Raw genomic sequence first — 27015 nt, 5'->3', positions numbered from 1 at the left:
CCTCTTCTCATCTATGATGTGTGTGATATGCAGAGGGGTGAAAGAAAGCAGAGATGACACATCTACCTGTCCTGGCACACTCATCCTACTGATCTGCCTCTCGCATCCAGCTCACCTGCTTGTATGTGATGTCACATACAAGTATCTGAAATGGATGCGCAATGATGAGCTCAGGTCAGGGGTATTTTCTGAAAGCAGTGGGCCTGTGTGCAGGATCATACGTTGGGACCCTGTAGCTAAGAAAAAGTGGTTGGGTGTGCAGGGGTTCAGTAGTAAGTGACACAAAGGTTCAGAATAATTTCAAAAGTTCACAGAAACTCAACAGTAATTCCACAAGCTGTCACCTGATTGTGGTGAAATCCCTTCTTTCTGAGATTTGGTAGTGGCAACCAAGCGGGTCATCTTCCTGCAGATGGTGGGTGGGGCTAGCAAGACTGTGATTGGCTTTAGCAGTGGCCAAGACTGTCCTCCTCCTCCTGGAAACAGGGACAGCCCCCACCCCCAGCAGAACTGCACCCAATCTCTTCTCCATCACAAAAGCTGACTATCTCAGCTCCAGCAAAGCTAGAGAACCAAACCATGCTGCCCATCTTTTACAATGTGTGGGGACACAGTGCCTCCCCCTCAGTGCAGGTGCGGCGTGGGGAATTCTGAAATTGGAATGCATTAGTGTCTCACTCACACTTCCCTTGCGCTGCTCTGTTGATGGGGAGGGAGTCGAGTGCCAGCAAAATTGGCTTTGCGTGCTGCTTGCAGCACCAGTGTCGGGGGTGGCCTACCCCTGGTATATAGAAATGATCCTTGACCCAAACTGAAACTTCAATAATTATATCAAGTTATAATGTAGCATTCATGCAGAATGAATTTTCAGATGCTTTTAAATAACGGACAAGTTTGCAACAAAGTCTGTGGTCACATTTGGGAGATATCCCTTCCTCACACCTCCCATCTCAGTGACCATGTTCTTGAGATAAAAAGTTAAGGGACTTCTCCCCAGCATTGAACTGAAAAGCAATAAAAACCTACAGTGCATCCGGAAAGTATTCACAGCGCTTCACCTTTTCCACATTTTGGTATGTAATTTTCCTCAAAATTCTACAAACAATATCCCTTAATGACAATGTGAAAAAAGTTTGATTGAAATCTTTGCAAATTTATTAAAAATTACAAAAAATCACATGTACATAAGCATTCACAGCTTTTGCCATAACACTCAAAATTGAGCTCCGGTATATCCTGTTTCCATTGATCATCCTTGAGATGTTTCTGCAACTTTATTGGAGTCCACCTGTTTTAAATTCCATTGATTGGACATGACTTGGAAAGCGCACACCTGTCTATATAAGGTCCCACGGTTATCAGTGCATGTCAGAGCACAAACCAAGCCATGAAGTCTGAGGAATTGTCAGTAGACCTCAGACAGGATTTTATCAAGGCACGGATCTGGGGAAGGGTACAGAAACATTTCTGCTGCATTGGAGGTCTCAATGTGGCCTAATTCATCTCTAAATGGAAGAAGTTTGGAACCACCCGGATTCTTCCTAGAGCAGGCTGCCTGGCCAAACAGAGTGAAAATTGGGTTCTTGGTCACTTCCCTGACTAAGGCCCTTCTCTCTCCACAGAGAAATGCTGGAGCTCTGTCTGAGTGATTGAGGGAGAAGACCCTTCCAGAAGAACAACCATTTCTGCAGCACTCCACCAGTCAGGCCTGTATGGTAGAGTGGTCATACGGACCCCACTCCTCAGTAAAAGGCACATGACAGCCAGCCTGGAGTTTGCCAAAAGACAGCCGAAGGACTCTCACACCATGAGAAACAAAATTCTCTGGTCCGTTGAAACAACGATTGAACTCTTTGGCCTGAATGGCAAGCATCATGTCTGGAGGAAACCAGGCACCGCTCATCACCAGGCCAATACCATTCCTACAGTGAAGCATGGTGGTGGCAGCAGCATGCTGTGGGGATGTTATTCAGCAGCAGGAACTGGGAGACTAGTTGGGATCGAGGGGAAAGATGAGTGCAGCAATGTACAGAGACATCCTTACTGAAAACCTGCTCCAGAGTGCTCCGAACAACAGACTGGGGCAAAGGTTCATCTTCCAACAGGAAAAGGGCCCTAAGCACACAGCCAAGATAACAAAGGAGTGGCTATGGGACAACTCTGTGTGAATGTCGTTGTGTGGCCCAGACTTGAACCCGATTTGAACATCTTTGGAGAGATCTGAGAATGGCTGTGCACTGACGGTCCCCATCCAACCTGATGGAGCTTGAGAGTTCCTGCAAAGAAGAATGGGATAAACTGCCCAAAAATAGGCATGCCAGGCTTGTAGCATCATACTCAAAGACTTGAGGCTGTAATTGGTGCCAAAGGAATTTCAACAAAGTATTGAGCAAAGGCTGTGCATACCTAATGTACATGGGATTTGTTTTTGTTTTTTCTAAATTTGCAAAAAATTAAAAAAAACTTCTTTCACATTGCCATTATGGGATATTGTTTGTAGAATTGTGAGGAACATAATGAATTCCATTTTGGAATAAGGCTGTAACATAAAAAAAAATGTGGAAAAGGGTGAAACGCTGTGAATACTTTCCCGATGCACTGTATAAAAGCGTTTTGGCTGGAGTTTCATGCTGGTACTACTACATGATTAGAATTTTTAGGAAGTTGCCCTTCTGTATTTATACACTCTGAGTCAGTGTTGCCAGCAGACTTGAGAAAGGGGGGATATGCCCCCAACATGCATATCCATTGCAGCAACCTGCTATGTGAGGTGTGGGAGTGACCCATGATTCACTCTCAGAGAGATTTTGGTATACCTTTCCTCAGAGCCCAGGAAGGTATTAGTAGATGCCGGGAGCTGGAGTGCTCTGCCTTGCAAGTCTGCTAGTAACAGTGCAAAACAAAGCTTCTACTGGCATTTATCAGGCTTTGTGTCTGGTCAAGACTATAACCATACATCAGCCACGGGCTGTCAAAAGAGCACATCCTCGCTGGGGGCATGTGAGTGCATTTTTGTGGTTTTAATTATTTGGTAAAAGTTTTTGTTAGTGGTATGCTTCCCTTGTGTTCCCTTTTTCTGTTTTCAAGAGTATCCTGCATCCCCTTGTGTGGTCTAACAGGGACAGTTTCAGATGTGCTAGTGCCTATAATAATCTTTTTTTTTTTTTTTTTTTTTGTGTGTGATCAACAAGAGTGACACCACTTACCTTCTAGTCTAAAAAAAGCTATGGTGTTGCCTCCCCACCCCCAGCCTGCTGATTGGACAATGAAAGAACAGCACCACACTGATTAATCACTGTCTGTTTACTTTTGCCATCTTCTTCTGTCAGGTTCCTGCTAACACATGTACATGCAGAAGAGCCTAATTCTCTCTTAAGGCAGCCATACATGGATCGAAATTTGCTATTGGCTATAGCCAGCACCACTGATTGATTAGGCAAAAATGAACAGGCTGGTTGTAGAAAAGTTGATCAGTAGATCGACTTCTATACAGCAAGCCTGCCCATAAATGGATCAAAGTTTCTGGATGCATAAATTAATTGTTAGAATTCTTCACTGACACTGGGCATGAATGCTGCCAAATACAGATTACAAAGTGAAATAAGCCGTGTGTGTGGTAGGGTGTTTTTTTTTTTTTTCTCTTATATAAAGGGCAGTAATTTGGAAGACTTCTAATATGCTTCCCATTTGTTCCTCTGAAGTGCTGATTTCACTGATGCTTAAACATGGACAGTTGGATAAGCCTGTTGACAGATTATCTGAGAAATAGCTGAGCATACTCGTAGCCAGATGAGAATGCCATGATTTTTTGCAGATCGCCATGATCTGCAAAAAATCGTGGCATTCTCATCTGGCTACGAGTTTTTGCCATGAGTACCAAAGGACAGCATTAACATTTCAGATGACTGTTTTGTACTAAAAAAATAAAAATTATAAAGTTATATCTTTCTGCAGTTTCTTTTTTTAACATGACTGAGACTGAAAAATTTATATTTGATTTAAGATGTTCGAAATTAATGAGCATCTAAAAGCTCTCCAGGATCCTTTTCTGTTTACATAGAGATAAGTGGACCAGATGGTCTTCAGCCATTACTCAGAGTTTTGGACATAGTAAATTCAGCAGTCATTAGATTGGGACTTGTACAGGAATCATTTTTATTTTCTGGGCCTCTCGGTTTTAAAAGAAAAGTGATGCCCAATTTATGTCCCTTGCAAGTAACGGTGGTATTCATTCTGCTGTTTACATTAACTTTGCCTACTATTCAGATGTAGTTTTCTTGATGTGACATTATGTTTGTATCTGGGAATAAACAGAATAATTAGTAAAGACAAGTTTCTTTCATTCACTGACTGACACGGCTCCATTAATCTTGACCATAGGGTTGTTACGCCACCTTCAGGAGAGGACTAGGCAGAACATGTTATACATGTGAAAACAGAATTTTATAGTTCCACTCGGGGGGCGGTCCCTCCAGTAACATCCCCAAGGAGATGGACCTAGAAACCCTACGGGACCATCGGCCCTGATATTTTTTTGCTGAAGTTTGCCTTTTGCGCAAGATTTTTGGGTTCTGTGATCTATGATCAACAGCCGGCTGGGTGACAGGCTGGATATCCTTATCCTTGTAGTCTCCCCAGCCTAGCCATCGAGTGTGTGGAGACCATAGCTACGCGCTGGGTCGGCCATGACATGCCCCTCCAGGCTCCAGGGGCGGCTGGTGAGCGCAACGCTCTGGGGCACACATATGCCCGGACTACTGATGTCTTTGTCACAGTGTACTGTGGCCAGCAGCCACCCCGTACTGATTGGAGAGTGGGTCTGTGATGGGATGTCCCCAGCTCGTCCGGATGGTAAGTACAGCTCTCCCTACCTCGGTGGGATGGAGCAGCTGTGCATTCCCTGGGAGATCGATTCGGGGGGGTCCCTCTCTTCTCTCCCTGTCCCTTTCTTCCCTCCCCTCCCGTGGGGGATGCTGCATGATGGGCTGCTGAGCGGTATGTGTACCTTAGCCAGGGGTCCCCTGGGGGCTCTCACCTTGGATGGGGGACTGCGCTGGGTGGCTGTGTCTGTGGTCTCCCCGCTGGGTGTCTGAAGGTCTGCATGTGCTGATCGCCATAGCGCTGTTCTGCCACCATTTTCACTGTGCACAGTTGTTTGTCAGCCATTTTTGGTGTGCTTCAGTGGAAAGCATGGTCAGGGGCCATTTTACTGTAGGTCGGCGGCCATTTTCTCTGTGATCATGTCCTTTATACAGGGCGGCCATTATATGGTAGTCCAGCGCTGGTTTTTATGCTCAGCGCTGGTCCCTGCTGCTCAGAACAGCGCGGTTTCTCACTCAGGACACCTGGGAGCTGACACAGGTCACAGGCACTTTTAGCTGAACTGGGTCAGGGTGGCGAGTCCTGCGGTGGGGGGCCCCTCAGTCTGCAGCAGCTAGGAGGGTGGGACTGTGCACCTGTCCTAAGTCCCCAAGGGTGGCAGACAGGGTGGGTCAGCATGGCTTCAGAAACTGGTGTTTCTTCCCCAGAACTCCCTGCAATTGCATCCAGCTCGTCTGCAAACAGTGCAGTGCCTTTGGACGCTTTGTCGGCGGTCCTTAAAACATTTGTTGCCGGGGTGGAGGCGGTCTGCGGGCGCAAGGTGGTAAAAAGCAGCCCCTGCACTACCCTCTAGGCAGAGCTCTGATGCAGACTCGGGCCCGCTGAGGCTGGCATCCCCTGCTCTATTGCTTCAGATGACACTGACCAGGACCGATCGGACAGTGAGGATGAGTCCCCGTCCGGTCCGCGCAAGACAAATCGCTATTTGGAGCACTTATCACAGCTGTGCGTGATATCCTGAAAATTCAGGATACAGCAGGTCCCTCTGCTGAAGTAGCGGTCCCTTTTGTGTCCCGTAAGCCAGCCCATACACCTAAGGTGTGTCCGTATCTGACTTATTTCGATAAGTTATACAAGGAATGGGGAAGACCGCAACAGACCTTTTCGGTCCAGAAAAGTATGGCAGTGCGTTACCCCTTGAGGAGAGCCTTCTTAAAAAAATGGTCGGCTCCTCTGGTCGTGGACCCCCCAGTATCCAGGTTAAATATAGTAACCACGATTTTGGTAGAGGGGACTCCTTCATTTAAGGACTCTGCTGACAGGAACGCTGAGGCAGTGCCCCGTTCCTTGTTTACGGTTGTGGGGTCCGCAATACGGCCAGTACTGGCCACAGCACTTGTGTCGCATACACTTACTGAATGGGCAAACTTTTGCACTGCGAATTGGGGAAGCAGAAGGCTACTTCTGATTGTGTTGAACTAGCAGACCAGTTAGTGCATGGCCTTAAGTACGTTTGTGACGCGGCCCTGGATATGCTTCCCTTTCTATCCAGGGCTTCAGTGTCAGCAGTAGTGCTGAGGCGCCTGATTTGGCTAAAACGCTGGTCTGCGGCCCAGGCATCTAAAAAAAAAAGCCTTGACGGATCTACCCTTCCTTGGTGAGCGGCTCTTGGAGCCTCGTTGGATGACATTAACAATGTCACAGATGGGAAGAGTACCTTGGTCCCACAGGCCAGGAAGACTAAGGAGCCACGCAGGCAAGGGCCCTCATTTTCCACTCAAAAGAGGCCTTTTGGTCCGTCCACGACTTCGACTAAACACTCCCAGTCCAACAGGACAACCTCTGAGGGACAAAAGCATCCCTGGAACCGCAAGCCTGCGAGCAAAAGTGCTATTGCATGAAGGTTTGCCCCTGCCCATCACACGGGTGGGGGGTTGCCTTCGGGGGGTTTGCATTCCGGTGGGCCTCTCGGCTGTCTGACCAATAGGTCTGCGAACTGATTTCATCTGACTACAAGATGGAGTTCCTCTCTTGGACACTAAACAGATTCTTCCTCTCCAGCATACCCTTACTCCTGGCTCGCCGGGAGGCCCTAATGGGGGCGGTAAAGGAGCTGCTAAGCCACTAGGTGATAGTGCCTGTTCCAGGGGTTCTACTCCAATCTGTTTGTAGTCCCCAAAAAAGGAAGGGGTACATCCAATCTTGGACCTAAAAGCCCTCAATTGCTTTGTAAAAGTACAGAGGTTCAGAATGGAATCAGTTCGCTCAGTAGTCACTGCACTCCATCAAGGGGACTCCCTGGTGTCTTTGGGCATCCAGGATGCGTACCTGCACATACCCATATGCCTCCGGCATCAGGTTTCTGCGATTCGCAGTTGGGAAAGCCCACTACCAGTTAGTGGCTCTCCCCTTTTGGCTTGGCATCAGCACCCAGAGTCCTTACCAAGGTATTGGCTGCAATGTTGGCGTTGTTGCGATTAACGCAGGATCACAATCGTAAGTTACCTAGACTATCTCCTCCTGAGAGCATCTTCCGCCTCAGAATTAAAGGCGGATGTGGTGATCACCATACAAACCCTGCAGGAATTTGGGTGGTTGTTGAACCTAAAGAAGTCGGTGCTCATACCGACTCAGCGGTTGGAGTACCTAGGCTTACTGCTGGACTCCATGGAAACTAGAGTTTCTCCCTTCAGACAAGCTGCAGACTCTGAGCTGCAGTAAAACTATCGATGAACTGCAGGTGGTCGTTGCTGCGCTTCTGCATGTGAGTCCTGGCTACTGTGCCTGTGATGTGGATCTCCTGGCTTCCAGTCTCAATCAGAAGGTGCCGAGATTCGTATCCAGGACAAGAGATCCTTGGACAGATGCATCAGATGCGCTGGTGGCTCCGTGGAGTCAGTATAGACTGATCCTATGCCTTTCCTCCGCTAAAGCTATTACCACGTCTGCTCCGCAGAGTGGAGACCGAGGTGATTCCAGTAATATTGATTGGCCTCGGCGCCCCTGGTATGCCGACTTAGTGCGCCTGGTTGCGGACACTCCCTGGCGACTACCGTTACGAGAGGACCTTCTGTGTCGAGGTTCAATTCTCCATCTGGTTTTAACGGCATGGCTGTTGAGAGCCAGGTACTAAGGGACCGGGGCCTGTCGAACTCAGTGATTTTTAACTATGTTAAGAGCACGGTAATCTTATTCTCGGAAGATATACCATTGTAACTGGAAGGCCTACATCTCCATTTGTGAGGAGAAAGGGTGGTGTCCGCGCACCTATTCCGTTTCCAGGATCCTGCTGTTTTTACCAGACCAGAAAATGGCTTTAAGCACCATTCAGGGACAAATATCAGCTTTGGCTGTCTTTTTCCAACAACCCCTGACATCTCATTCTCTAGTGAGCACTTTTATTCAAGGGGTCCGGCATGTAGTTCCTCCGGTGCGTCCAACGTTACCCCTGTGGGATCTGAACCTGGTGCTATTGGCGCTTCAGAAACCACCATTTGAGAACATCAGGAAAAATCCCTTGTTGACCAGAAAGTGGGTTCCTTGTGGCCATTACTTTTGGCCAGGAGGGTTTCGCAACTGGCGACCTTGTCCTGCAAGTCACCCTATCTGGTTATCCATAAGGATAAGGTGGTGTGGTGTCCATAACCTTCTTTTCTGCCAAAGGTGGTTCCGGCATTCACAATGAAGACATTGTGTTACCATCTCTGTGTCCTAAGCCGACACATCCTAAGGAGGTGGCCCTTCATTCCCTGGACATGGTCCGGGCGCTAAGGGTTTTTGTCTGCCACAGCTCCCTTTCGGAAGTTAGACTCTCTCTGTTCGTTTCGGTAGCTGGTTCGAAAAAAGATATGGCGGTCTCGTCGGCCACCATTTCTAGGTGGATGAGATGGATTGTTGTACAGGCATACGCCTTGAAGAGGCAGGTGCCCCCCTTTCCTGTCACGGCCCATTTCACCAGGGCTATTGGAACCCCTTGGACTTTCCGACATCAGGCGCCACTCGCTCAAGTGTGTAAGGCGATGACTTGGTTGTCCGTTCACACTTATATCAAATTCCACAAAGTGGATGTAAGTGCATCGTCTGATGCTTGCTTTGGCCGCAAAGTGTTGCAGGCAGCCTTGTAATGTTGCAATTCAGCACTCTTTACTCGGTTTTTAAAAAATAGTTACTTTTGAGTATAATGCACTGTTGCATTGACCACAAGTTCTAATGCGGCTAGATAAGGTGGTGACTCCCTTGTTAGGGAGCACTTCTGGTTGTGGGTGAAGTTTTAATGCTGTTCCCACCCCTCGTTATGACACTGCTTGCTTACGTCCCTATGGTCAAGATTAATGGAGCTGCGTCAGTCAGTGAACGAAAGAGAAAATAGGATTTTTGTACTCGCTGTAAAATCCTTTTTCTCTGAAGTTCACTGACTGGCACAGCACCATCCCCTCCTATTGGTTTACGTTATACTGCTTGTTGACGTACTGGGCTGCAGGAAGCAGGCTGAGCGGATGTTACTAGAGGACCGCCTCCTGGGCGGAACTGTAAAGTGTTTTTTTTTTTTTTTTTTTTTTTTTTCACGTGTATATGTCCTGCCTAATCCTCTCCTGAAGGTGGCATAACAACCCTATGGTCAAGATTAATGGAGCTGTGTCAGTCAGTGAACTTCAGACAAAAGGATTTTACGGTGAGTACAAAAATCCTATTTTTGCACACCTTTTGTAAACCATGACTTTCATTTGAGGAAGATTCAAGGTAATGCTCAAACATCCATTATAGAAAATTATAAGTGCATGTTTCATACAACAATTTGTATGCTTTATTTTACATCCCTATATGTATATGAGGACAGATCTGTGGCAAGATGGCACATGGTACATTGGCAGCTCCTAATTGTGTGTGGTGTTGTGTGTTTTTTCTTGCTTGCTTCTCTTAATCTGGTGATATGGCCAATAAGTCTGTGTTTTTCAAAAGAACAAGCCCTCCAGCAGAATATATTGGTTACAAACATGAGACAAGCCATTTACCATTCACTGGGGTGCTTAAAATGATCAGCTTAATTTATGTAAAACCTACATCTTAAAAGAAAAAAAAAACTGTTTTATAAAGTATTATCTAGAGTTTGGCTTCAATTTGTTAGTGTATTTAAAAATGCTAGTACATCAAACACTCCCAGACTGATAACACTGCTGTCTAAAGGTGCGGGCATTAACACGAGAGGTGTGGCACTAGCCAGATCACCAGATAAAAAGCCTAACAAAAGAAAACTGATACAGCTGCCACATGTAATGATTGGTAAGCTGCAATATATTTTTGCGTTTAATAGTGCATAAAGTTTAGCCGAGAACAGCGGACCCAATTTTTGGACACATTTTTTTTTTTTATTGCAGTCACCAGAAAAGCCGGATTTGGCCTACAATAGGAGGTTTTACATTTTGCTACCCTATATGTTGTACTATAGTCACTGTGTTTGGGGATTATGAGCATGGTGTATACCCTACTCTACCCTCTTATTTAATTTAACTTTCTTGATTATATTAAGTGAGTCTAATGTATTTGAATCTTCTAGAAAAATATGCAGAAATTGCAAATGTGGACAAGAAGAACATGAGGTTGGATCAAATAACGAAGATGACCATAAAGTTGGCAAGCTGTTCGAGGATACAAAATATACAACCCTCATTGCAAAGTTGAAAACTGATGGGATTCCCACTTATAAGCGGAATGTGATGATTTTGACTAATCCTGTGGCAGCAAAGAAAGATGTTTCCATCAGCACTGTAACTTATGAATGGGCACCACCAGTACAGAACCAAACTCTGGTAAGCAGGGGTATTTTCCAGTTATTAATAATGACCTGATTTTATATAGAGCCAAAATTTTATTTTACAATTAAAATACAAGTGGGTTAAGTGTGCCCTACTCTTAAGAGCTTACAATCTAATGGGGAGAGGCAAGTAGTACAAAAGCTTATAACGGTGACAGAACATGGGTTTCCTGTGTATTAAAGGGGTCCACTTGAATGGTAATTGCAATTCAAATGCCGGGGAGAAATCATCTGCAATATTCTCTACCCGAGTGAAGCTGATTTGTGACGATATGTTCATCACAACTTTCTAATTATTGTTTGTTTGTATAGTACTTTTGGGAGACAATAAGGAGCATGCATAGATAGATAAAGATATAGATTACAGAACACATACATGCTGTCTTCTATGGAATCTAATAAATCTAAAGCGGTCAAGATAAAAACTCCCAATTCGTTTAAGTAATAATGCTGAGCATGTGGGAGGCTTGTCATCTAAAAAAAATAAAATAATTAGAATTCGACTATTGCGTGTTAAAAAGTTGCAATACTCCTGTAACTAAATGTGTGGTGTTTTTTTTTGTTTGTTTTTTTTTTACCTTTATTTTTCTGTATTCTTTGATTTTTGCTGTTGATGTATTTGTCACGGAGATGCCATTCTTTCTCTAAATTTTCTAATGCATGTTCTAGGCCAGGCGTTACATGGAACTGATTCCAAAAGACAAACAGCCTGTGGCTGGTTCAGAGGGAGCCCAATACAGGAAGAAACAGCTGGCTAAACAGCTGCCTGCTCATGATCAGGATCCTTCCAAGTGCCATGAGCTATCTCCTAACGAGGTGAAGCAGATGGAGCAGTTTGTGAAGAAATACAAAAATGAAGTCCTTGGTGTGGGAGATGTCAAGTTGCCCAAAGACGTGGAGGCACCGGCAGGTGACAAGGGCAAGCCTGACAGTGGGGCCCGGAGCACCCTCGCAACTGTTAAGGGGCCAGAAAACAAGGCATCCACAGCACAAGGATCTGCCTACGTGAGTAGTTGCATAATGTGATAAAAACATGTTAATGTTTGCTTTTAATTGAAACACTCAGGCTTAAGTATTGGGTTCTATCTTTTATAAATATAGTTTGTTACTTAAAGTACACTTATAAATGTAAAAGCCAGCTTATGTTATTGAAAAGAAATAAAAAAAATCTAGTACTTGCTTCTATTGACCATCTCCAAGCACATTTTATCCCCCAACTCCAGCCTGGACATATCATGCATCATTAAAGATCTTGGCTGGAAGAGGCAAGAATGTTTAGCAGTGAGATATACCGACCCTTGCAAATTGCAAAGGCTGTGACGTCCTGACTACATAGGGTGCAACTTTTTATGGGTGAAATTTCATAAATCTACTGAGGAGGGAGAAAGTGTTTGATTGAAGTGTTTGATGAAGTGTTTAGTATACTGTAATGACCTTCGGGGAAATGCAGTACATTGAGCTATGAAATGTTGTGATAATGTATTTGATTTATTTTTGTTCTTTTTTGCAATGAAGGGCTTACGCCATCAAGAGAATCAAAAAAAAAAAAAAAAAACTGTACAATAAAAAAGTGGAACAGACAGAGATCTAATCAGGTACATAGGCCATAGGACCAGTGTTATCTCTAGGCATAAAGGAATTCCAGCGAGGCATTGGGAGAGTAGTTGTGACATTCTGTGGCCAGAATTTGTTCTACTCTAAATGTAGTGCTAATCCAGAATGAAAAGAAACTTTCTGGAACTCACAAAAAGGAAATCTGATGATTAAAGGACTCAAAATACAAATCAAGTTGTATGAAAACATAAAAAATATCAAAACGAAAGACCTTTTTGAAAATGAAAAAAAATATGTAGTATTCAGCCTCCGATGTCTCAGAAGTAGGTAGGTTGCATTTGACTACCCCCCAACCCCCCCCCCCCCCCCCCAGTAAGCCATTCATAAAACTCAAAAGGGCTAGCAATATCTAAATCATGCATTTCTTTACTGTTGTGCTGGAAAATACTTTTTTTTTTTTTTCTTAACATTTACATTTTCATTATTTTGACAAAATGCTTTCCAATATAAATGAATACAATTGATATTGCTTAACATTGCATAGAACAGATAACAAAAATTGGGGAATGAATAACAAGAAATAATAACTTTAGGGTGCAATATCTGGATATCCCGCTACTGCCCACCCCAAGTGGGATCATACTGTAGGTGGGATCTGGTCACCAAATATTCAAGTTTTTAGGAATGAAAAGAAGAGGAGTCTATAAGAAATTCAATATCCTTGGTGTATCATATATCGCTATTTAAGTAATTGGAGGCTCTCTGGTTGTTTATCCAAACTTGCTATTTTTCACAATATAGTGATGGAAATGTTTTTTTCAATGCTAATATCAATTCAAATTGGGCCTGCGTGTTTAGTTTTTGACAAGTTAGGAAATTTCCACATATTGGCAATGGTAAGTCTCGCTGCTATCAGGATATGTGATACTATTGTTCTATAGCAGTGATTCTCAGCCAGGGTTCCTCCAGAGGTTGCTAGGGGTTTCTTCAGCATTGGGCAATTTCTGCCTCTCAGATAAGTTCCCACTGACTCCATTGATCTTTTTAGCTATCTGTAAGGAGGCAATTCTTCCCAATGACCATAAGTGTAAGGACCATTCTTCCCACTGACCATCACACTAATGTATCATGAATTGTAGATTTCTCATTTTTAGCAGGGGTTCCCCGAGACCGGAGAACTATTTCAAGGGTTCCTTTGTGTTGAAAAGGTTGAGAGGGGCTGTTCTATAGCAATGTGGGTACAGGCATACCCCACTTTTAAGTACACAATGGGTATTATTTACTAAAGCTGGAAAGTGCAAAATCAGGCTCACTTCTACATAGAAACCAATGAGCTTCTAACCCCAGCTTGTTCAATTAAGCTTTGGTAATTAAACCTGGAAGCTCATTGGTTTCTATGCAGAAGTGAGCCTGATTTTGCACTTTCCAGCTTTAGTAAATAAACCGCATTGTGTACTTCAAAGTGGGGGTATGCCTGTATATATCTAGATTTAATCCTAATAATGCTGTTGCTGGTGTCGGTTCTGTCAAATTCCCTGTAAATTCTGCAATAAAGGAGGAAACTGAGTTCCAAAAACTTGTCTTGCATGACCAAAGGATATGGTATAGGTTTCCCACTAATTCCTCACACCTCCAGCAGATGGGAGAGATGGAAGGGAATATTTTGGATAATCTATAAGGTGTCCGGTACCATCTGTTTGTGAATTATCCCAATGTTCTATTCATGAGGGTGCTGTATTGGTGATCAAAAGGGCTTTATCTGGAAAAGCATATTTATACTATTGGACAAAACATGTCGTCTTTCTTCTTCCCTTTTTTTAATCACTATTTTTCAATTGTTCCTCCTGTAAAAGAATGCTGTCATGATTTATGTTGTATATAGTATGTAATACAATGATCATGTAACTGCTGATTTTAAATGTATAGCATGAATTTATAGTCCTCCTCTTCTTTTTTTTTTTTTTTTTTTTTTCTCCAGACAGTGGTTCTGTTTCATATTTCTTTCTGGATAGATACTAGAAAAAACATGGCATGTTTATAGTTTGTGGTAAGATTTGTGTCACTTAGTATTTATATTGCCACTTGAAAAATTTATGGAAGTGGAAAGTATGTTGTTGGACTAAAACAGAAATATGTGAAGTCCTTGAAACGAATAAACGACCTACAGAGTTTTGGTATTCCAGAACATGAGAAGAAGCATACCTTGCAGAAGTCTGAACAGAAAAGATCTATTTCTATACAGTGCCTTGAAAAAGTATTCATACCCCTTCAAATTTTCCACATTTTTGTCATGTTACAACCAAAAACGTAAATGGATTTTATGTGATAGACCAACACAAAGTGGCACGGAATTGTGAAGTGTAAGGAACATGACAATGCTTTTCCATATTATTATTTTATTTTTTTACAAATATCTGAAAAGTGTGGTGTCCATTTGTATTCAGCCCCCTTTATTCTAATACCCTTAACTAAAATCTAGTGGAACCCATTGCCTTCAGAAGTGAACGAATTGGTAAATATAACTCCATCTGTGTGTAATGTATTCTTAGTATAAATACAGCTGTTTTGTGAAGCCCTCAGAGGTTTGTTGGAGAACCTTGGTGAACAAACTGCATCAGGAAGACCAAGGAACACACCAGACAGGTCAGGGATAAAGTTGTAGAGATGTTTAAAGCAGGGTTAGGTTATAAAAAAAAAAAAAAAAAAAAAAATATCCCAAGCTTTGAACATCTCATGGAGACTTGCAGCTGTAATTGCAGCAAAAGGTAGTTCTACTAATTGACCAGTGGGGCTGAATACAAATGCATGCCACACTTTTCAGATATTAATTTGTAAAAAAAAATGTTTACAACCTTTTTATAATTTTTCTTTCACTTTGCAATTATGTGCCACTTTGTGTTGGTCTATCACATCAAAATCCCAATAAAACCCATTTATGTTTTTGGTTGTAACCTGACAAAATTTGGAAATTTTTAAAAGGGTATGAATACTTTTTCCAAGGTACTGTAAGGCTCGATTCACGTCTATGCATGTTGCTTTTGAGCATTTCTGCAGTGCCTTTTGTGGTGCTTGCCGCGTTTTTGGACACACGATTTTTGCCTGTGTGTGTGTGTGTGTGTGTGTGTGTGTGTGTGTGTGTTTGGGGTTTTTTTTTTTTTATAACACTTTATATAGCTGGTTGTTCTGAAGGGGCCGGGAAGCCGGCCACCGTGTCCTTTAACAACCGAGTCCTCAGCGGGCTACCCCATACCCATTCACCACTTAAAAGTAGTGTAGTGTGCAAAAATACAGTAGACAGTTTTTTGACTAGTCTTTTTTATTAAAAATATCTTCTTTCCCGCTTCTTCCTCCACTCTTTGTCCAGTGTTCTCCTTCCTCTGCCGCCGCCGACCCTCCTCCGATACTGCATCCAGCTGATGTGTCCGCGCCAATGTCAAGCATGTCTGTGATAATGATGGGGGTGTGGCTATCGGGTGATGTCATCTGGGAGGCCCAGCCCCCTTGTGACATCACCCAGGGCATGATGGGTCTGTGACGTCACACGGGACGGGGCCTCTGGGTGACATCATCCAATCTCCACGTCTAACACGTGTTTGACATCGGCACGGACAGATCAGCCGGACGCAGCATTGGAGAAGGGTCGTCAGCAGGAGCGGGACTCTGCATCAGAAGAGGAAGGAGAACACCGGACAAAGACAGGAGGAGGAAGATGCGGGAGAAGATGGAGGAAGAGACAGGGAAAAAAACCAATATTTTTAATAAAATAATTTTTTTTTATTTTTTTTGGCGAATGGCATGTGGCCTGGTATGGTTCAATGGGGGCTGCTGGCTCGTCCCCTCCCTTTTTCTGACCTATCGGGCTGCATGCTCACATAAGGTTCTGGGATGGATTTTGGGGGATGGGGGGAGACCCCACGCTGTTGTGTGGTTTTTGCAAAAAAAAATTCAACATTTTAGCAGGGAAGCCGCTGACTCATCGGTTGTTAAGGATGCGGTGGCCGGCTTACAGGCCCCCTCCTTAGCAACCAGTTATATACAGTGAATGTACAGCTTTAAAAAAAAAAAAGGCACATCGCTGTAAAAACGCAGTGCTTGCATTTTGGATGTGGGTCCAACCCTTTTCAAAAATGCAGAGGCACAAAAATGCTTTGATGTGAACCATAGGATCCATAGGAACCCATGTTAAAAATAATAAATAAAAAAATAAAAATAAATTCCCTTCTTTTCTGCAAAATGCATTGAAAAGCGCATTCGTGTGAATCGAGCCTTACTGCTGGTAATACTTAAAGCAGAGTTCCGCCATTTTATTTTTTTTACTATTACTCTGCAGCTACAAATACTGCAGCTATGGACACTTACCTTTCCAGGGTTCCCGCAATGTTGGCACCCAAAGCCGATCTGTCCCTCGGCTCTCGGGGGGGAGGGACTGCCATCTTCGGTAAGGAATCAGGAAGTGAAGCCTTGCGGCTTCACAGCCTGGTTCCTTATTGCGTATGCGTGAGTCGTGCTGCGTGATCCCGTGTTTCTCCCAGAAGACAGTGGAGGGGACGGAGGAGGCGAGGGTTATGGCGTAGATATCTAGGTATACTGCGGCTATATCTATGCCTGAAAGTGTGAACAAATACCTGTATTGTACAGGTATCTGCTCCTCCCCCTCCCCCTGAAAGGTGCCAAATGTGTTACCGGAAGGGGGGGGGGGGAATGCCGAAAAGCGGAAGTTCCATTTTTAAGTTAGGCCGCGTACACACGGGCGGATTGTCTGTCCAACTTAGTCCGCTGAACCGTGTTTCAGCGGACAATCCGCTCGTGTGTGGGCTTCAGCGGACTTTTTCAGCGGACAGTCTGACGGACTTTGTCTTTCGGAATTTCCGTAATTTTGTCCGCTGAAACTTGGTTTTGTCCATCCAAACTTGGTTTCAGCGGACAGTCCGCTCGTGTGTAGGCAAGTTGGACGGACTAAGTATGGCGCATGCTCAGAAAGGGTTTACACGGCCGAAGGTTGCATTGCAGTGTATTGGACGTCGTTTTTCTAGTCCCGTCGTACGTGCTGTACACGTCATCGCGCACGTTTTCAGCGGACTGTCTGTTCATCGTGTGTGGTCAAGTCCGTTCATTCAAATTTTGAACGGACTGTCTGTCGGATTGTCTGACGGACTTAGTTGGGCAGACAATCCGCCCGTGTGTACGCGGCCTTACTCGTTTACTTTCATATACAATACTTACATATTGATGAAGGTTTTCTGCAGCAACATTTATAGAAAAGCACACCAGCTACAGGCAGATTTCAGTTACCCTTGGTTCACACCTATGCATTTTGCAGAAACTCACTACTGTCCATTTTAACATGGTTTCCTATGAATCTAGTTCACATCTGTGTGTTTTTTGAGCCAGTGCGGGTTTTTTTTATTTTTTTATTTTTTTGGGAGAAGTATGACCGTTCTCATCAGTCACATCAAAGCCACATCACAGTAGTGCAGGAACATCATGTGTCCAAAGACGCATGTTAATCCCCATACACACTATCAGATTTTCAGATTTTTTTTTTTCCTTCAGATTTACCAAAACCATGTAGTGCAAGGGCCTGCCTGATTGCATACAAATTGAAACTCCTAATGTTTGACCTCATATTATATGGTTTTGGTAAATCGGAAGGAAACAATCAGCAGAAAATCTGATGACATGTATGGGGCTTCTGAGTTAAGGGTTAGGGTTAAATGTTAGGGCTCATGCACACTGCAGCTCAAAAAAAAGCTGCTTTTACAGGCACTTGAGCTTCCTATTTCTCTGCTTAAAGGCTTGAAGTGTGTGTTTTTGTTTTATTTGCGCATTTTTATTGAGCTTTGTCAGGTATTTTTGTGCACTTGGGCGTCTTTTCTGCTCGAAAGACATAGTGTGCATGGACACATTGGCTAACATGGAGGGGAGTTTCTGAGCATCTTTGAGCTTGTTTGAGATGTAGTGCGCATTAGACCTAAGCGGTGATCATTAGGGTTAGTGGTAATTGTTAGGTTATCCCTAACATGAGCCTTTGGATACATAAAGGTTCCTGCACTACTTTGATGTGACCTTAGGTGGCAGAGAATGTAAAGTTGCATCAGTTGCACTTCATGGGCAGAACTGTCATACCTTCCTATTAGCCAAAAAAAGCAAACGTACGTTTAAAAATTCACTGGAAAACACATCAATCGCAACACTGTTAGGTGCGAACCTAGCCGAACTGTGGGGTTGATTTTACTAAAACTGGAGAGTGCAAAATCTGGTGCAGCTCTGCATAGAAACCATTCAGCTTCCAGATGGTTTTCTTTTCAAAGCTTAAAGCGAACCTTCAGTCTTTTTTTTATTTTTTATTTTTTTTCAACTTTCCATCTATTAAATCTTCTGCCCATGTTTTAACTTTGGATAGTAAAACCTTCTTCTTTTTTTATTTATTTATTTATTTATTTTTTCCTGCCAGTAAATATCTTATCCCTTTAGTGACTAAGCCTATTTCTGACATTTTGGTGTTTACAAGTTAAAATCCATTTATTATTATTATTATTATTATTATTATTATTATTATTATTATTATATTTATTTTTTTGCTAGAAAATTACTTGGAACCCCCAAACATTATGTATATTTTTTTTACCAGAGGAGAATGGTGATTTGTTGCAATATTTTATGTCACACGGTATTTGTGCACCGGTCTTTTAAACGCAACTTTTTTGGGGAAAAAGACACTTTTTTTTTTCATGAATTTTTTAAAAAACTAACCAGTAAAGTTAGCCCAATTTTTTTTCTTTTTTTTTTGTATAATGTGAAAGATGTTACGTTGAATAAATAGATACCAAACATGTCACGATTTAAAATTGCGCACACTCGTGGACTGGCGACAAACTACGCTACCTACAAAACTCTATAGGCGATGTTTTTAAAAAAAAATAACGGTTAACAGGTTAGAGTTAGAGGAGGTCTAGTGCTAGAATTACTGCTCTCACTCTGATGATCGCCGCAATACCACGCATGTGTGATTTGAACACCATTTACATATGTGGGTGTGACTTTCGTATGTGTTTTCTTTGCTGCTCACGGGGACGGGGCGCTTTTAGATTATTTTTTTTTTACATTTTGTGTTTTTGTTTAAAAAAAAATAAAAATAATAATAATGTTATCACTTTTATTGTGGTCACTAGGAATGTAAACATCCCTTGTGACCGTAATAGGTGGTGACAGCTACTCTTATGGAGGGATCGGGAGTCTAAAAGACCTCCAATCCCTCCTTTGCACTTTAACCACTTAAGCCCCGGACCAATTTGCAGCCAAAGGACCAAGCCCCTTTTCGGGGATTTGGCACTGCGGTGCTTTAACTAACATTTGCACGGTTGTGCGGCGTGGCTCCCAAACAAAATCGGCGTCCCTTTTTTTTTTTTTTTTTTTTTTCCACAAATAGAGCTTTCTTTTGGTGGTATTTGATCCCCTCCTGCGTTTTTTTTTTTTTTCACGCTCCCGACCCACGGCTGGGCACTTAAAAACAATGTACAGGTATGTGCTTTGTGCCCAGCCATGCCATTCTGCCGACGTACATCGGTGTGAGGTGGTCCTTAAGTGGTTCAAGTATTCAGATCGCCAAAAACGGGGATTCTGAATACTGTTTATTTTTTAAAAACCGGCACCATTGGCAGCCGAGTAAACCAGAAGTGACGCTGTGACGTCACTTCTGTGTTTACAGAGAGAAGACTGGAACAAAGCCGTTTTCAGCTTTGGGCCAGTCTGTCTCTAGCCGCCGGAAGTTGAGTTTTTATGACCTTTTGTCTATGGTTAGACATGCATGACTGTCTGGACCCTTTTGAAAGTTGGAACCCTGTACACGTGGTCGGACTTTCCGACAGAAAATGTGCGATCGGACTGTGTTGATGTAAATTCCGATCGTGTGGGCTCTGACTCTGACTTTTTCTGTCGGAATTTCCGACACGCAAATTTTGAGCTCTGGATCTAAAATTTTCAGATTACAAAATCCCATTGTTTAAATTACGATTGTGTGTAGACCATTCCGACGCACAAAGTGGCACACATGCTCAGAATAAATTATGAGATGAAAGCTATTGGCTACTGGCCTCTTTATCGTCCCTTCGTACGTGTTTTGCGTCACCTTGTTCTGAACGATCAGATTTTCCGACAACTTTGTGCGACCGTGTGTATGCAAGACAAGTTTGGGCCAAAATCCATCGGATTTTGTTGGTGCAATGTCCAACCGTGTGTACGGGGCATTACTCCTACAATTGTAGGTTGTTACACCTGTATCTATTCCTGTTCAGAATCAGATGTGACTAATTATTTTGTTCTTTTGACAGTCTCCTTTTTGGATGTGATCAGCATGCATGCTTCCCCCCCCCCCCCACCCCCTTTTCAGGTATCTTCATAGGTGTGTTCATTAGTTACCTTCTCCTTAAATAACACTCATTACTTCACAAATTATTGTAAGAACTCTGTGTTCTAGCTGTTTTCCCTATTGAGCCAGACAGCTATTTTAAAACCTTAATTTACAGCACATACTCCAAATTCTTTTTCCATAATTTATGGTGCACGTTACGAAATCGGTGCTCGCACCTACTTTTATAAACTCCATTCTAAGCCCCAGTGAAAGCTCTTCATGTGATAAGGTTGTTGCCGTGGATACATTTGCCTATGTTTACAGGTTGTTGATTTGTCCATGGGTAGCAGCCCCCGCAGAACGCTTGTTTGTATTTATTTTCTTTCGCTGATCCAGACTTCAGTCATGCCTGGAAAGGATTGTGTCGCAGAACATCCTCATTACTCGCCAAACTTCATTAGAAGCACATCTCCAGTTATGGGAATATCTTGCTTTGTAAGCAACTGCCAGGACTGAAGCAATTTTTCCATCTGAGGCGTTCCTCTGGCTGGACAATGGGATGTTTGTGACTCCTCCAGTCAAGAGTTAAAAGCTTGAGAGGGCGAAGTATGCATGGTGACCCCCAGCTCACAATCGGTTTGCTAATTAGCATTTTATTGTTGCGTAGGGAGGGAGTGTTGAGACATGGAGAAGCCCTGTGAAAATAGCTGTGCAATGCCTGTTTAATTCCTGTAGCAAGCCGGATTCCTCTTAGTCACAGCAGGATTAGGAAGTGTCCCAGGAGAGCTAATCGATGGTCCATGTCACTGTCTGCATGGCATTTTGGAGCTGTGAAACATGTAGGTTGCAGAACAACATGTGTTGCACTTGGCACCGTATCAAACTGTGTTTTAGAATTCTTTTATAGCATTGCTTTCTTTATCTAAAGCCTTTTGATTATGTGTTCTATTTTATATTTGAACCGAAGCCTTCTATACGTGAGAACGTTTATTTGCAATATGTTTTTGTCGCTGTTATTATTTTTATTTATTTTTATTATTGTTGTCCACAGTATTGCTTCAAGTGCAAGGAGAACATGAGGGAGGGTGACCCTGCTGTGTATGCAGAGCGAGCTGGCTATGACAAGCTTTGGCATCCTTCTTGTTTTGTCTGCAACACCTGCAATGAACTCCTAGTTGACATGATCTACTTCTGGAAAAAAGGGAAGCTTTACTGTGGTCGCCATTACTGTGACAGTGAGAAGCCGCGCTGTGCAGGCTGTGATGAGGTAAATCCACACTTTCTTTAATAGTCGGTAATGTTAAGCCTCACCTATTTTTCATTTCTATTGGTTCTTATTGATTTTTCACTAGTGCAATGACCTTCCAACACCCAGGTGGGCAAAATTTTTCCTTTGCTTAAAATACCTTTTTAAATTGGCTTGTTGTTTTAATGACTCTAAATGGGACTTGTATAATTTTTGAGTGGCGTTTCACTAGTGTGGTTATACAAGCAAAGCCGCGCTTATGGAATGGGTCTTGATCAGCGGGAATATGTGTAGGTATTAGTCTATACCTAGAGCCTTGTACTCCTATGTAGTTTTTTATTGGTTTAAGTTCTTTTACCTATTTTTAACCCTATTAGTTTGGAAGGTTTTATAGAAGTTCTCTTAGTTTTATGAGGTTGCTGCCTTCCTAAAGTGCACAGGCTGCATTAAACAACCTGCGTTAATGGAATAGATCTTGATTATAGGTTATTGGCGCTACCTCCGACTATTTATTTTCAAAAAAGATATATTTTAAAACTTTATATCAATCACCTAAGCCTGTCCCCAAGGACTACGTGAATTAAACCCGTGTTCAGTGTTATATCTCAGCTACACCCTATTTATCCAACACCTTAACCTCAACCAAAGGTGATTATGCACCACTTTATATCACCTACCATAGGTGAACTAGCAACACTTATTTTTTGTTTTACATAAAGTTTCATTAATAGCCAAAAAATCCTGATCAAAAAATAATAATAAATAAAACCTCTAACACCAAAAACAACAAGCCAAAAAAACAAAAAAGCAAAAAACAAAAAAGCAAAAGACCAACAGACCTCCGTGATAACTTAAACTAATTCAGTGTTAAGGCCTCCCCCTAAATTGGGAAAAAAACCTGCCTCCAATTTACATACAAATCACTTGTGCTAGTTATTAAATACACTTCACTAGTGTGCACTACTGTGCTCGTTGTTTATGGCAAAGAGCAACATTTTTGGTCATCTCTAACCAATAAAATACATTTTTCAGTAAGTTGACTACAATAGGCTAGGTTAACAGGAAAAAGATCATGCTGTACCTTCATTGGTTCCACCACCATTTTTTGGTGTGTTTTACCTTTTGCTAACTTATGGACAGGCTTGCTCCACATCACCCTCTACAGACAACAACGTGGGAAAGACTTGTATATTACCACCAGATGCAGTCCCAATGCATGAGAAGGCAAAATGCGTTTTTTTTCCCCCAGTTCACACCACTGCGATGTCGTGGTGTGCGCTAAAAATGGTACTGCATGCGTGGTGGCCAATTAAACATCATGAATTGTCTGTGTGACATTTCAATAAAGTTTTGTTAAAAAATAGGAACATTGTGATGCACTGATCTCAGCGCATCAGCACTGTACTGATCTGGACAGACCGCAACACATCGCACACCAGCTGCTGCAGCTGGTGTGTGACTGAACCCTAAAAGGGAGCAGGTCTTTCCAATGACCCTAGCAAGTTCTGTACCGTGTTTTAAAATAATTTAAAGGTAGATATTCTGCCATGTAAAACCATATATAGGTAGAATGGAATTTGCTACTTTGGTACAAGATCTTTTCATTGAAGAAATACTTGATTACATGAGAAGAACACAACGACCCAGCAGATCAGAGCTGCCGTTCTGTCAGTACTCTGTTAGTGTGGTTCTTGCTGCAGCTTTTGGGCCCAATGGCCCCACCTGACTCTCCCCAGTGGAGTGTGGGTCTGGCTGGACTTTTTTAAGTAAGGTAGACTCATGGGGCATGGGTGCTAGGGCAATTTAAAATGTACATTGTGCATTCATCTTCCCAGTAGTCCAGTTCTCATTTTTTGTGGGTTTACCATACCTATAAGACTTGCATATGGGGATCACTTAAATATTTTCCAAATAGCCTGGTTTGAATACATTTTCATAGTTTGTGCAAGCTTACACTCCAAACATTTTCAGTTTCTAAAATCTTTGAAGCAGGTATATGTTGCAAATTAATAATTTGCGACCACCACAGTTTCTTTTCGTTTTTTTTTTTTTGCTGGAATTTGGTAGATTTGCTCTAATAATTATTATAGAAAAAATGCAAGAAAGGCTTCACAAAGCCAGTTGTTAGAGTAACTGAACCTCCCAACTGAAAAATGCAATTCCTTGGAAGAAAAGCTGGTATAGAGAGCATCAAAAGAGGCAAGACTGGGAAGGACAAACCTGAATGCTAATTTGAATCAATCTAGACAGCAATGCTTGGAGTACAGTCCAGGATTTGTTTTTTTTATGCTTTTTTTTTTTTTTTCAGGGTTTTAACCAGAACATAAAATCACTATATACACAGATATTGCTATCTATTCCTACATGTGAATAGGTCTACTTGATGTAGTCCTCCTTAAGGCAGTTATAAATGCCTGAGATAAAAATGTGAGCTGTACCAGGTTCTGCCACTGAGTAACCCCCGAGCACTTATAGGAAGTTTTAGATACAGCAGTCGTGGCCAAAGATGTATCGTAGACTCAATCAGAGCTCTGAATGATTATGTGCAGCAGCAGCTACTTAAAAGAGCAAAACTTTTAAAATGAAAATAATTTACTGTGCCATATACATTCTAAAGCCTTCTTCCCCCCCCCCCCCTCTTTTTATATATATATATATATATATTTCAGATCATCTGTATTTTGCCATATCGTAGCAAACAAACTGGTACTACTTCTATTTAAACAAAAACATGTTCTCACATTTCTGGTGTGATTTTCTGTGTAACATATTGTACGAGTATGGTTCCTGGCATTTACAGGAACAATGATTTAGGCTTTTAGTAGAATTTAAACAGTGTAGATGTAATACAGTAAAACCTTGGATTGAGAAACTTGGTCTTAGTTTTGCAGAGCCAGCAATTTTATTTATTTTTTTAGAAATTTTGACTTCATAAACGAGCAATGTCTTGATATACATGTAGTGTCATGTCACAATGTAGTATAAAAGAGAAGAGAGGTGCCTCTAAGTGTAGCAATATGGTTACATTTAATGACGGTACAACATTTGGCAAATCACATGGTTGATTTAAAACAGGCACATCTAAGCATGCAGGCATCCGAGGTAAAGCTGTCCATATAGACCATCCTCTGCACCACCATCAATGTAATCCCTTCCACGTTGCGCTCCACGAGCTCTTCAAGCCTCACTTTCAGATCGCTCTACTGTAGGGTAGTCTTCTCGGTCACATTTGCAGACGACATTGGTGAGAACCGGCAATGCAGAGGGATGGTCTATGTGGACAGCTTTACCCCGGATGCCTGCATATTTAGATGTGCCGGTTTTAATCATTAACCATGTGCGTTGCTAAATGTTGTACCTTCATTAAATGTAACCATATTGCTACAATTAGAGGTACCTTTCTTCTCTTTTATACACTGTAGCTCCTCCTGGATTCTGCTTCTAATCCCCTTGTGGATGGCCTTTTTTTTTTTTTTTGGTTACACAACCTATCACGTTGCTATAATCTTTTTATATGGACTATAGACTGAACGACTTCTGATTTAACGGTTGTGGAACGAATCATCTGAGTTTCCATTATTTCTTATGGGGAAATTCACTTGATATACAAGTGCTTTGGATTGCAAGCATGTTTCCGCAACAAATTATGCTTGAAATCCAAGGTTTTTCTGTATTGATTTTTTAGTATCATACCCAGGTAGTTATCTTCACAATATAACTTTTGTAGGTGTTGAAAAAATGCATCTTGGGTAAAAACATCTTTTGACTGCACTTGTTGCTGTTAAAGTCTTCAATATTGAAGAAATAGTTTGTATAGAAGTAAAGTTTAAGCATTCATGTCATAATTTTCTTCATGCATGTATTTTTCTTTACTGGCCACCAGATGGCATGTTTAGTTATTTTGAAAGTAGTGCTGTAGCGACACCTGGTGCTTTGAATAAAATAAGCAGAAAGGAAGAAGTAACAATTGGGTCTCCTTAACCACTTCAGCCACAGAAGATTTGGCTTCTCAATTACCAGGCCAATTTTTGCTATACGGCACTGCGTCGTTTTAACTGACAATTGTGCGGTCGTGCTGTACCTAAGCAAAATTGTCATCCTTTTTTTTTTTTTTTCCTACAAATAGAGCTTTCTTTTGGTGGTATTTGATCACCTCTGCGTCTTTTGTTTATAGCGGGAAAAAAAAAAGAGCAAGATTTTCGAAAAACACTATCTTTTTTACTTTTTGCTATAATAACTATCCCACATTTTTATTTTTTCCAAAAAAACTATTTTTTTTTATTTTTTTCCTCAGTTTTGGCCAATATGTATCCTTCTCCATAAACGTAGAAGAATACATATAAGCATATATTGATTGGTTTGCGCAAAAGTTATAGCGTCTACAAAATGGGGAATAGATTTATGGCATGTTTCTTATTTTTTTACTAGTAATGGCAGCGATCTGCAATTTTTTATTTTTTTTTTATTTTTATTTTTTTTTATTGTTGGGACTGCGATATTGCAGTGGACAAATTGGACACTTTTTTGACACATTTTTGGGACCATTGACATTTATACAGTGATCAGTGCTATAAAAATGCATTGATTACTATATAAATGTCACTGGTAGGGATAAATGTCACTGGTTAACACTAGGGGGCGATCAAAGGGTCAACTGTGTTCCCTAGGTGTGTGTTCTGTGGGGGGGGATGGGACTGACTAGGGCAAGAAAGATTGGTGTTCATACTTTGTATGAACACACGATCTGTATCCCCTCCCCTGAAAGAACCAGGATTTGTGCGTTTACACACACAGATCCCGGTTCTCGCACTGTCACTAGCGATCATGGGTGTCCGGCGGTCATCGCGCCCGCCGGACACTCGCATCAGCTACAGGGGGCCAAAAGGCGAAGCGACATAAGGTAACGTTGTTTCGCCCAGGTGTGCTATTCAGCTGCAGTGAGACTGCGGCGACTGGTCAGCACCAGTTAAAACAAAATGCTGTGTAATTTAAATATTAATTTGAAACTTCTTTCTTTTTTTTTTTTTTTTCTTTTTTTTTTTCTTCAAGCTGATTTTCAGCAATGAATACACTCAAGCAGAAGGACAAAACTGGCACCTGAAGCATTTCTGTTGCTTTGATTGTGATTGTGTCTTGGCTGGGGAAATTTATGTGATGGTGAATGACAAGCCAGTGTGCAAGCCTTGCTATGTGAAGAACCATGCAGTGGTAAGACCTTTCAGTATACTACAG

General features: G+C 42.2%; 1 protein-coding gene across 1 annotated transcript in view; it reads left to right on the top strand.

Annotated features, from left to right (window-relative positions):
* The window catches only part of TES (testin LIM domain protein), a 49250-nt gene that overhangs the window by 11695 nt on the left and 10540 nt on the right, over positions 1 to 27015 (top strand). The window contains exons 3-6 of the mRNA XM_077469982.1: positions 10376 to 10628; positions 11303 to 11638; positions 21589 to 21804; positions 26833 to 26991. Of these exons, the coding sequence (XP_077326108.1) occupies positions 10376 to 10628; positions 11303 to 11638; positions 21589 to 21804; positions 26833 to 26991 (964 nt within the window). The remainder of the gene's footprint in view (positions 1 to 10375; positions 10629 to 11302; positions 11639 to 21588; positions 21805 to 26832; positions 26992 to 27015) is intronic.

Source organism: Lithobates pipiens, unplaced genomic scaffold (assembly GCF_037356315.1).
Source record: "Lithobates pipiens isolate NorthernLeopardFrog02 unplaced genomic scaffold, aLitPip1_a1.2 Scaffold_8, whole genome shotgun sequence".
Lineage (NCBI taxonomy): Eukaryota > Metazoa > Chordata > Amphibia > Anura > Ranidae > Lithobates > Lithobates pipiens.
The sequence above is the reverse complement of the archived record's forward strand: the minus strand, read 5'-3'. Positions and strand labels throughout refer to the sequence as shown.